This window comes from Carassius carassius, chromosome 20, assembly GCF_963082965.1.
Source record: "Carassius carassius chromosome 20, fCarCar2.1, whole genome shotgun sequence".
Classification (NCBI taxonomy): domain Eukaryota; kingdom Metazoa; phylum Chordata; class Actinopteri; order Cypriniformes; family Cyprinidae; genus Carassius; species Carassius carassius.
This window is the reverse complement of record NC_081774.1, coordinates 3435463-3447902: the sequence shown is the minus strand read 5'-3', so window position 1 is coordinate 3447902 and position 12440 is coordinate 3435463. Positions and strand designations below refer to the sequence as shown.

At 38.2% G+C, this 12440-nt stretch overlaps 1 protein-coding gene across 1 annotated transcript in view; it reads right to left on the bottom strand.

The window, feature by feature from the left end:
* Positions 1-242: 242 nt before the first annotated feature.
* LOC132096950 (contactin-associated protein-like 2) overlaps positions 243-12440 on the bottom strand; it is a 33208-nt gene continuing 21010 nt past the window's right edge. Inside the window, exons 11-24 of the mRNA XM_059502633.1 lie at positions 12387-12440; positions 11882-12000; positions 11691-11775; positions 10373-10529; positions 9497-9624; positions 9126-9296; positions 8321-8539; positions 7954-8190; positions 7450-7650; positions 6484-6617; positions 6289-6382; positions 5084-5314; positions 2040-2111; positions 243-1513 (exon numbers count right to left, since the gene is read on the bottom strand). Coding sequence (XP_059358616.1) covers positions 1314-1513; positions 2040-2111; positions 5084-5314; positions 6289-6382; positions 6484-6617; positions 7450-7650; positions 7954-8190; positions 8321-8539; positions 9126-9296; positions 9497-9624; positions 10373-10529; positions 11691-11775; positions 11882-12000; positions 12387-12440 — 2102 coding nt within the window. The 3' untranslated portion in view covers positions 243-1313. The remainder of the gene's footprint in view (positions 1514-2039; positions 2112-5083; positions 5315-6288; positions 6383-6483; positions 6618-7449; positions 7651-7953; positions 8191-8320; positions 8540-9125; positions 9297-9496; positions 9625-10372; positions 10530-11690; positions 11776-11881; positions 12001-12386) is intronic.

Below are 12440 nucleotides of genomic sequence, written 5' to 3'. Positions count from 1 at the left end.
TTGTTCATTTAAAAGACCAATCGATATATTGATAACGCATGGAGACACGTAAAACACATTAATAATTAATGAAACCACTTAAAATGTACAGAAAGCAACATTATTATAGTGCTTCATATAAACCAGGCTTTTTTTTATAATCTATCAGTTGTTTGAATAATACCCTTGTTAGTGAATTCACATGAACAGAGAAGTCAAACTCTTATGAGACCATGTTAATAAACTGCCAGAAAGACATACACTTGTAATTCAGACATAGTTCTGTCCTCATTTACTCACCCTCAAGTTATTGGTTCCCATTGACTTCCATAGTATTGAAAGAAAACGCATAGAAGTCAATGGGGATCATCATCTGTTCGGTAACACATTCTTCAAAAGATCTTCAGAAGAAAGAAACTGAGAGAACTGTCCCTTTAAGAAATAAAAGCGACTTAACCAAGCACAATGAAAAGAATATGAAAATGGTTTATACATAAATTTGTGCTGCTGATTTCAAATGAGCAGTGCATTAAAACTGCAAACACACACACAAAAAAGTTATCTTTCTCCTATATATTAACAATTAAGGGTCATCAAATCTCAAAAATCCATGCTTGGCCAGAAGAAACCTTGAACCTTTGAGGCACATTAAAACCAAATGGACCATTAATGATAATTTACTACAGAACTAAACTCTCTATCGAGAGCTTTCATGTTTTTAAGAGCATCTCCTTATAAAAACCCTCTATACCGCCTGCCGTGTTTTCCACAGAGTTTGAACAAGCACTTATTGAGAAACAGATAAATAACACTGAATTCTGATAACTATAAAGAACATTTACCATGAGACACAAAAGTGCTGCATTAACACTGATGAATGATTCAGAATGCCATTGGCTGATTACCATGCTACAGTATATTTTTGTCCTGAAGATGCTGACAACAAAATGTTTAAATACAATCAAATGTCATTATCAGAAACTTAATTATGAATCATTCTGTACTCATTCCGTTTTGTGCTATTGGGAGTATTTGGTGCATTCATATTTGCCAGCAGTATTGCAATGATAAAAATGCATTAGATGTTATTGTTTTACTGTCATCCTGTATGACATATGCCCGTCATGTGTGTATGGGATGAATTTGATCTCACAGAAGTCCTTCTGCTGTATTCACATACATACAAAATAATTACAGAACAGACATGCCAGTCAGTGCAAAGACTGTGGTCCGAATGGACTTGCCAAGTGTCCGTTTCACATCGGCTGCTCGAAAAGCTCAGAATGACCTTTCCTTTCCATGTCAGAGAACGAAGCCCCTCCCAGGGGGTGCGGCTAAATGAACCACTCCTTCTTGCTCTCGTCAATGGTCTCTGTAAAGGCGGGGTCATTCACGATGATGGCTGCATCAGCGCAGTCGGCAGACTCCGCCCCTTTGGCCTCGTTGGTGTGGTAGGAGCCCTTGTGATGGAACATGTGACGCACCAGGAACACCAGCGTGCAGAGGATGGTGAAAATCACCAAGGCGATGATGCCTACGTGAGCGAGAAATGATATTATGAATCATGTAATAAAATCAGTTTCGAAATATTCTACCGCAATGATAACATAATTCAAAATATTTTTACATTATTTTATGATTATATTGTATTTAAAAATATTAATATTAATACATTTTTATACAACGTTATTAAAATAATCATTGCAATGATGAATCATATACAGTTATTAAAATAAGTTTAGAAAAGTCTACTCCAAAGATATTTAAGCCAAAGATATATAATTATCAGTTGGTTGTATTTAAATATATTTCCATATTATGGAAGATTCAGATTCAACAAACAATTAAATTACATTGAAACATTTTATAAAATGTAAAATATTCTTTAAATATACTTGTTATTAAAACAAATTAAATTAATAAAAAATAAAATTAATCTGTAAAGATTTTTTCTGGATCCATTTTACAAAATAAGTCTTCAACTTCCATGTTTGTCTTGATAAAAATGTCTCATGACATTAAAAATAAAAAAAGCATAATACTGGAACAGCATATTTCACCTCCGATTATTGCAGAGTCTCTGTTGATGCCATCACGGCTGACTCGCTCCTCGGTGAATGGGAACTGGGCACCTGCTTGAAAGAACGAGAAAAGAGCACTGTTTTCTGACTCTAAACTTTGACCCTTCTATTTCATTGAAAATGGAATTTTTGACAAAGATGTAGTACAGAAGGTCAGTGAAACACTGTGGGCAGATGAGTATCTGGGCTGCTGTTGGCAGGGAGCAGATCTGAGACCAACTGTCGGATCTTTTCATCTGCCCTCTCCACAGGATCCACAAATAACTCCACAAATAACCATAAAAACTCAAGGCACTCATTGTTGTGGTTGTAAGCACACACACAGACACACACACACACACACACACACACACACACACACACACACACACACACACACACACACACACACACACACACACACACACACACACACACACACACACACACACACACACACACACACACACACACACACACACACACAAAGTCGTGGCCTAATGGTTAGAGAGTCGGACTCCCAATCGAAAGGTTGTGAGTTCGAGTTCCGGGCCGGCAGGAATTGTGGGTGGGGGGAGTGCATGTACAGTTCTCTCTCCACCTTCAATACCATGACTTAGGTGCCCTTGAGCAAGGCATCGAACCCCCAACTGCTCCCCGGGCGCCGCAGCATAAATGGCTGCCCACTGCTCCGGGTGTGTGCTCACAGTGTGTGTGTGTGTGTTCACTGCTCTGTGTGTGTGCACTTCGGATGGGTTAAATGCAGAGCACAAATTCTGAGTATGGGTCACCATACTTGGCTGAATGTCACTTTCACCTTCACACACACACACACACACACACACACACACACACACACAAATAATCTATCTATCTATCTATCTATCTATCTATCTATCTTGCAGAGTCTCTGTTGATGCCATCACGGCTGACTCGCTCCTCGGTGAATGGGAACTGGGCACCTGCTTGAAAGAACGAGAAAAGAGCACTGTTTTCTGACTCTAAACTTTGACCCTTCTATTTCATTGAAAATGGAATTTTTGACAAAGATGTAGTACAGAAGGTCAGTGAAACACTGTGGGCAGATGAGTATCTGGGCTGCTGTTGGCAGGGAGCAGATCTGAGACCAACTGTCGGATCTTTTCATCTGCCCTCTCCACAGGATCCACAAATAACTCCACAAATAACCATAAAAACTCAAGGCACTCATTGTTGTGGTTGTAAGCACACACACAGACACAGACACAGAGACAGACAGACAGACAGACAGACAGACAGACAGACACACACACACACACACACACACACACACACACACACACACACACACACACACACACACACACACACACACACACACACACACACACACACACACACACACACACACACACACACACACACACACACACACACAAAGTCGTGGCCTAATGGTTAGAGAGTCGGACTCCCAATCGAAAGGTTGTGAGTTCGAGTCCCTGGCCGGCAGGAATTGTGGGTGGGGGGAGTGCATGTACAGTTCTCTCTCCACCTTCAATACCATGACTTAGGTGCCCTTGAGCAAGGCATCGAACCCCCAACTGCTCCCCGGGCGCCGCAGCATAAATGGCTGCCCACTGCTCCGGGTGTGTGCTCACAGTGTGTGTGTGTGTGTTCACTGCTCTGTGTGTGTGCACTTCGGATGGGTTAAATGCAGAGCACAAATTCTGAGTATGGGTCACCATACTTGGCTGAATGTCACTTTCACCTTCACACACACACACACACACACACACAAATAATCTATCTATCTATCTATCTATCTATCTATCTATCTATCTATCTATCTATCTACTTTAATGGGAGGGCACTGTTTAATGCCACTCAGTGTGAATTGCATGCTTCAGTCCAAAAGAAATGAAATAAAAAGCGCCCTTCTATGAAAAAAAGTATTTCACACGGCTCCAGGGGGTGAACAAAGGCCTCCTGTAGTGAATTTTTGTTGGAAAAAAATCCATATTCAAAATGTAATAATCACTTTAATCTAGCTTACGCTCACGGTTGTAAAATGTAAGCAGTTCCGGGGGAATGACGTATGAGGTCAGCGTTGTGCTTGTGCCGGTGAGTCTCATGAAAAACAACGTTTGTTAACAGGATCAAAGAAAGCAAAGTTTCCTTACTTTAGCAAAGTAGAAGTGTGTGTCACTTCTGAGTGGCGCATGCGCAAAGCTGACCTCATATGTCATCCACCCAGAGCTGCTTCCGTGTACAACAGTGAGTGCAAACTAAAATAAATTTATTATTGCGTTTTAAATACGGATATTTTTCTTACAAAAATGCATCGATTCACTATATGAAGCCTTTGTTCACCCCTTTTTAATGGAAGGGCACTTTTTATTGAACCTCTTTTGGACTGATGCATGCAACACTTCAAGTCAGAACACTGATTTTTTTTTTTTTTTTTTTTTTTTTGGAGAAATGTAGCCTTCTGCTTGCTCACCAATGGATCCTCTGCAGTGAATGGGTGCTGTCAGAATGAAACTCCAAACAGCTGATAAAACATCACAATAATCCACACCACTCCAGTCCATCTGTTAATATCTTGTGAAGTGAAGGCTGAGTATTTGTAAACAAATTCATCATTAAAACATTTTTTACCTCAAATCATTGTTTCTGTTTAAAATACAACTCATTTGTCTATTACTTTGCTTTCAGAGGTCATCTCCTCTGAATCAGAATCAGGTTTAAAAACTTAAAACAACCCAAAAAAGCCTTTCATTGATGGATTTGAGTGGTGTGGATTATTTATGGATTAAGATGATTTTATCAGATGTTTGGTCTCTCAATCTGATGGCAACCATTCACTGCAGAGCATCCTTTGGTCAGCAAGTAATAAAAAATGTCTCTAAATCTGTTTCCATAAAGAAACAAACTCAAACTCAACAAACTACATCTTTGATAGCCTGAGGGTACATTTTCAACAAATTTCAATTTTTCTAGTGAACTATAAAATATGTAGGGGCAAAATAACACCATAAAATGTTTTTTAATCATCATTTGGTTACCTGAATCTGGCTGCCAGGGGTCAAAGACCGCAGACATTGGTGGTACTGTGAGTGGAGATGCCCCACAGTTGGACTCCACCAGGACCCCCTGTATGGAGGCTGTGGAGGGCACTCCGGTCCTCAGGGCAGCCTTCAGCGGGGCGATGCGGTTGAACTGCACTCTGGAGAAACAACCCACGAATCCAGGTGTGTTATATCGCTCTATCAACACCGGATCAATCTGACCTGTTTCTGAAAGTCAAAGACAACAGTAGAAAATATCAGATGGTGCAAACAATTTAGTGTGAGTGTGAAAGCAATGATAAAATTTGTTATTATAAAACGAAAGATCTAAAATCTGATTAGATTTTAGATTTCTTTTAGATTTTAAATCTACAATATCATCTAAAACAGTAAAACCAGTAATATTGTGAAATTATTACAATTTAAAATAACTGTTTTCTATTTAATTACATTATAAAATGTAATTTATTCCTGTGATGCAATGCTGAATTTTCTGCATCATTGCACCAGTTTCAGTGTCACATGATCCTTCAGAAATAATTCTAATATGTTGATTTTCTATTTGCAATATACACTCAATAAAGGATCAAACAATGCATATTTATTTTTGTCTTCATTTCTAAATATATTTGTATGCATCATTCTATAGCTATATATTGTTAATGCATATATTGTTGTATATTGAAAAATATAAGCACTAGTTTCCAATATATGGAAATGTATTATTTAATATATCACATTATATTTTGCAATATATATATATATATATATATATATATATATATATATATATACTTGTTTCATAAGGGAACACTAATGCCTAAATGTATAAATGATTTTTATTAACGTTCTATTCATCAAAGAATCATGAACTAAATGTATCATGGTTTCTACAAAAATATAAAACACCACAACGTTTTTTTTTTTAACATTGATAACAATAAGAAATGTTTCTTGAGCAAATCAGCATACTGCAATGGTTTTTAAAGGATCATGTGACACTGAAGACTGAAGTAATAGCTGCTGTGCTATATAAAGTAATGATATTTCACAATATTAGTTTTTAGTGTTTTTTTTATCAACTAAGCACAGTTTTAGTGAGCATAAGAGAAAGTAGTACAGAAAAGGAACATTTGTTAATAGACAGCACACTTAAAAGCCCAAAATGTGATGCTAAAATATGTACATAATAGCCTACTTACCAAAAACTTTTCCCAGGAAAATGGTCTTCACGAGGTTGAACTCAGTGTCTGAGTCTTCAGGAAGAGTGTAGCTCACTGTAGAATAATGATCCACCTGCAACACCACAGACAGACTCCTCAGTCCAATGCAGTGTCATCATCTAATATAACCATCTTCATCTAGTGTATCCATTGAGGCAGATACAGAGACAGCACCTGAAGCTGAATGAGTCGGTCCTGTCGGGTGATGTTGATGTTATGAGGCTGACCGTTAGCCATGTTACGATGATTCAGGCTGATGGTGAACGGCTCCCTCAATCCTCCCAGGTTATAGCGGATCTGTAGAGTACCTGAGGGAAGGGTTATTATCGTTAAAGTGCCCCTATTATGGATTTTTGAAAATTACCTTTCATGCAGTGTGTGCAAAGTTTTAAATCTGAAAGTGCACCGTGTATAAAGTTATTGTCTCTCAAAAGTCAAGAGTTGACTCTGAATGATTGAAATTAGTTGTTTTTAAAAATCTCAAGCCGTTTCATGTTGACCTCAACAAGAAACATTAGCATATAGCCCGTTGAGAATGTAAGGTAAAAAATAAATGCAGATTATAAGACAATGAAAGTGTTTTTTGACCTTGCATGCATGTTGTTGGGGACTCCCAAAACTAAAAATATTATCTTTACATAACCATTAATAAAGGCAATTTAGATTAGATTAGATTCAACATTATTGTCATTGCACATGTGAGAACAAGGCAATGAAATACAGTAGTACAAGGGAAAGAGATACAGCATAGCATTAGGAAAGAGTAGAGTATTCAGTAGTATTCAGACTCACAGCGCGTCTGAACCGAACTGATTCTTTTGGTGATTGATTCTGATCTGATTCTGTGCTAATGTTATGATCTCTGTCCACTGGAACGCTATCGCTTTTACTTTTACTTTTACTATCGCAATTACTTACCAAACAGATGGAATTAGAAATAAAGACCTGCCTCTAATAAAAGCCTGCTTCAAATAAAAGCCAGTTACCTTCTGCAGTTCAGGTAAATAAAGGCCCCGGCTTTTATTTGAGGAATTACGGTAAATGTTTCTTAGCTATTATTAAAAAAGACTTTGCACATCTTATATCCAAAACAGAACTTAAACGTTAAATCTGAGCTGTAAATATGCAAACGTGTCTCACCATTGTTCCGCAGCACCACGGCCAGGTAGTCCTGTGTCTTGGAGCTAATGTAGATGAGGACTGCAGGTGTGTGGGATGTACTGAAACTAAAGCTCAGCTCCTCACGGGTCAGATTACCCACTGCGCTCGGGACTCCAGAGCTGCTCTCGGACATGAGGTCGTACCGCACCAGGGTCCCGCTCTCAAAATACCCTCCTACATCTAAAATGAAAGCAGACGACAACAACAACAACAACAATGTTAAAATGATTTAATAAAGGGATACAAGGAGACATTTACAAACAACATGATTTAATTCATTAGAATATAAAAAGTACACTAGATCACTGCTTCAAAGTGTATTTAACTGAATCAAACTGGTCCAAATTAGCTAGTCCATGTCTTTTAGCTTTGACGTCATCTGTATAGGCTAATGTGCTCCTAAAAGATTAGATTCGTGCATTTGTAGCCCATTACAGCCAATTATTTATGTTATGCACTAATTATGTAAGATAAGTGCAGTACCTTCATTGCAGAAAGGCCCGTCGAAGGTGGTCAGACTGCAGTCGCATGAGTATCCGTTGTATTTCTCTATACATTTCCCTCCATTCTGGCAATGCATCCTATAGCTGCTGCAGTGACCAGAGCATCCAGGATTCACCCCTGGTGTGACCTTTGCCCTCCCTTCCAGGTCAAGTGTCACTCCATTGACTTTTAGGGAACGAATGCATCCCAGAAATCCTCTCTGCGCCCCTGAGGCACCTAAAGTGTAACAGCAACACAGATATAATGAAATATAAAATGTTAACATTTTACAATGAGATAAATATGATACACAAGTAAAATAATTCTACTAAACTTCTATTTCCCAAACATCTGCCAAATTGCTTACCTACAAACAGCTGGCTGAAGAGCTGCAAGTGGATGTGGCCCTGAGGCGGAGCTGACCACGCCTCCCTATGCACCTTGTCCAATCGCAAAACAGCCTCTTTAATATTCCGCTCCACCTCCACCTTGTGCCACTGGTCATCATTGAGGGGTGTAGATGAGTGTACGGTTAATTCCACCGGCCCGTTGCCCACATCAAATGAGAAGGACACCACTGTAGCAGCTATGGGAAGCAGTGTTGTTATTTTTAATTGGAATTATTAAAAGTTATTACAAAAATTATAAATGAAAAACCTAATGAAAAAAATATAAACAACCTTTAAAAATGTAAATGAATATTGGAAATGTTGCCTTTGCAACTAAGATTTAAGTTGAAGTTTAAGTACTAAAACTGAAATAAAGCAAAAAAGTTTAAATAATGTAAATGTAGCTTAAATAAATAAGAATAAAATATAAATGAAAAAGCATAAAACTAAATCAGTAAATTTAATTTAAAAAAATTAAATACAAATTTATTTATTTTTCTCAATGAAAATAAATTAATTTGAATAAATAAAAATATTCAATACTGAAAATATAAAAATAAAATCTAATTAAAAATAAATACTACAGTGGTTTAAATCTAAATCTAAATACTATAAAATTATAATCTAAAATAACTGGTGGAAAGAACTGTAATTTACTTCCTCCGACTGATAAATAAAGAAACTCAAAGCACAGTTCTTAACAATATGCAGATAAGAAAGGATTCATTGAGGGCTTTACAGCAATCCTACTCAAGATGAGGTGATAAAAGTGTGTGGACTTACATTTGAGTTCTAATCGAATAAAATCCGGATTGCCCAGGTTTTCCAGAAAGACGCCATGTGAGGCTGAAGTCTTAAAATAGAAGGAGACGTCTATGCTGGTCTCAGCTTGGAAGGTGGGAAAATGAAGATAAGATGCAGGTGTGTTGAAGGACGCTGCGTTCCAGAAGTGACCTATAAAAGAAACACACTGACAACTCATTAGATCTCTGTTTTGGTCAAATTTAAAACTGCAGAGTGTGCATTAAACATAATTTGAGGTTATTAACCTATCATTTAACATCGATTTTAAAGGTAAGTTACAGTTAGTTCTGAGGATAGGCCAGTGATTGTTTGTGTGTCGTTGATACATTTTTAAGCATTTCTGCACTTACGATCTCCCTGACAGCGCAGTGGCCCAACAGTGAGTCTGGCTTCAGATCCAGAGCGGTGTACGTCACCAATCACCACCTGACTGACAGGCAGATGATCCTTATACATCAACATACCAGCATCTTCTTTCCTGGAGAAATAAACACGAAGCAGAGGAGGAATTATGGACCACAAGGGGGCAATATAACATTGTTAAATGCAACAGAGAGGAGCTGGAATATTAGCATACTGCATACTGCACACTGTCTAGTATGTAAAAATGTGCAATAAATTATTACGTAAATCCAGCGAAAGGCATCCTGTTATACATAAATATGGTTAGTATGCATTTTTTGAAATCCAAATTCCATTTTAGTTCACAGAGACATGGAGGAGCTATTATAAATTGTGGTTGTTTTTGGAAATTTAAGTTTGGCGCATTGCATTTCCATGCATAAAGAAAATTAGTATGTTGTGCACTATATATGCTACTATTCAAATGTGCTGGGTCATTAAGAATTTTTAAAATAAATTAATACAAAGGATTAAAAATGTAATAAAAAATAAACTCAACTTTGCATTCATCAAAGAATCCTCTAAAAATGACCACAGTTCCCGATAAAAATATTAAGCAGGACAACTGTTTTCAACATAATAATCAGAAATGTTTCTCAAGCAGCAAGAAGCCCAAACTTTTTGAATGGTAAATATTACTGCAAAAATGTAATATGGTGGTATGCATTTCCAACAAACTCTGGATAATCAAAGCATCCAATATAACTATGAGGCCACCAGGACTGTGTACAGCTAGCTTTTCTCTGTGTCTCCTGCACACTGCCATCCAAAGAGTAAGTCCTACTCATTTCCTTTTGCAAAATGAGAAGAGCATAAGATCTCACCATTGCCTCAGATCTGCATCACAGTTGCAGTAGTATCTTGGATCTGTGCAGTTGCGTTCAATGCCACAGGCACATTTCTGCACACCTGGTCCTGAGCCGCCCCAGTAGAAGTGCTTCTCATTTCCCCTGCCGACCCACCATGTGGATGGAGAGCCATCTAAAACAACAACAACAACAACAACAAAAATGATCTGAAAATGTAGTCATCCTCAGGCCATCCAAGAAATTTAGCATTTCATTATCATATTGGGAAGTCGTGGCCTAATGGTTAGAGAGTCGGACTCCCAATCGAAAGGTTGTGAGTTCGAGTCCCGGGCCGGCAGGAATTGTGGGTGGGGGGAGTGCATGTACAGTTCTCTCTCCACCTTCAATACCACAACTTAGGTGTCCTTGAGCAAGGCATCGAACCCCCAACTGCTCCCCGGGCGCCGCAGCATAAATGGCTGCCCACTGCTCCGGGTGTGTGCTCACAGTGTGCGTGCGTGCGTGCGTGTGTGTGTTCACTGCTCTGTGTTTATGCATTTCGGATGGGTTAAATGCAGAGCACAAATTCTGGGTATGGGTCACCATACTTGGCTGAATGTCACTTCACTTATCATCTGCAGTGAATGTGTGCCATCAGAATGAGAGCCCAAACAGCTGATAAAAACATCACAATAATACACAAGTAATCCTCACCTCTCAAGTCCATTCATTAACTTCTTGTGCAGCAAAAACCTGACTATTTATAAGAAACAAATCCATCATTAATGTGTATTAACTTTAAACTGTCGCTTCTGGCTGAAATACCACTCCATAATTCATAATAATGATTCTTCCGGTGGAAAAAAATCCATTCTCTTGTTGTTCTCTCAGATCAAAAATACGCAGATTTGTTTAGAACAGTTTTTGCTTGCAAATGGTATTTGATCTGTGCATATTTCTCTCATAAATTAGACAAGAATGGAAAGAGGACTGATATTTTAGCCAGAAGCAACACTTTAAAGTTGAAACGTCTTAATGATGGATTCGTTTTTCACAATCACGCCTCACAAGACATTAATTGATGGACTAAAGTGGTGTGGATTACTTGTGGATTATTGTGATGTTTTTATCAACTCTCATTCTGACGGCACCCATTCACTGCAGAGGAACCATTCAGGAGCAAGTGACGGAATGCTAAATTTCTCCAAATCTGTTCTGATTAAGAAACAAACTCTACTACATATTGAAGGCCTGAGAGTGAGCACATTTTCAGCTAATTTTAATTTTGGGTGAACTATTCCTTCAAAGCAACTTAATTTTCTTATGAGCGCCATGAGTTTTTAGCATCATTTACCTGGTGAGTTGAGCAAGCGTGATTTGTAGCACATGTACGCCACATGCTGCTCGCAGAACTCAGCGCTGCTGGTGACGGCGTTCACCTGAATCACAAAAACATGAGCAGCTCTGCAGGTGAGAACCACGTTCAGCATCTGTTGGTTAGGTGTAACAGTTTTCATTGTTAAATTCACACAGTTTTAGCGTCACCTGTTCAGCAGACATGCTGTAATTGAGTGTGAGCACAGTCTTGTCTTCAGGTCTGGAACCCGATGACACAGGGCTTTGAGCCGGAAGGTCATTCACAATGGTTGTCCACACTTTGTCTTCTGAAAAACACAGTATATGCAAGTGTACTAGTCAGTGAGTTAGTCAGGTATTGATAAATTTCTATGATATGCACTCACGTTTTGGAGAAACCATTGGATGTTTTTGTTGCAAAGGTGTAAATACATTTTAATAATATATTCCACAAAAAACAATGTGTACACAGTGAAATGAAACATATATTGTTAGTAAGGTTTTATAATAGTGAGTTTTATAGTGTTATTTAAGGTTTCATGCACCACAGTCATAATTTAGTAATGTCTTTGGTACCAAAGGGGTCACCGATATGTGAATGTGGGAGATTATGTGTTAATGTGTTCCTTGTTATGACAATGCATATATTAACTTCAGATGTTTTTTAATATATCCTTTCATTTACTGTTCTGACCCATCATATTGCAGGTGACTCTGAATGGCTCGAGGGGTCCGCTGCTGTCCGGAT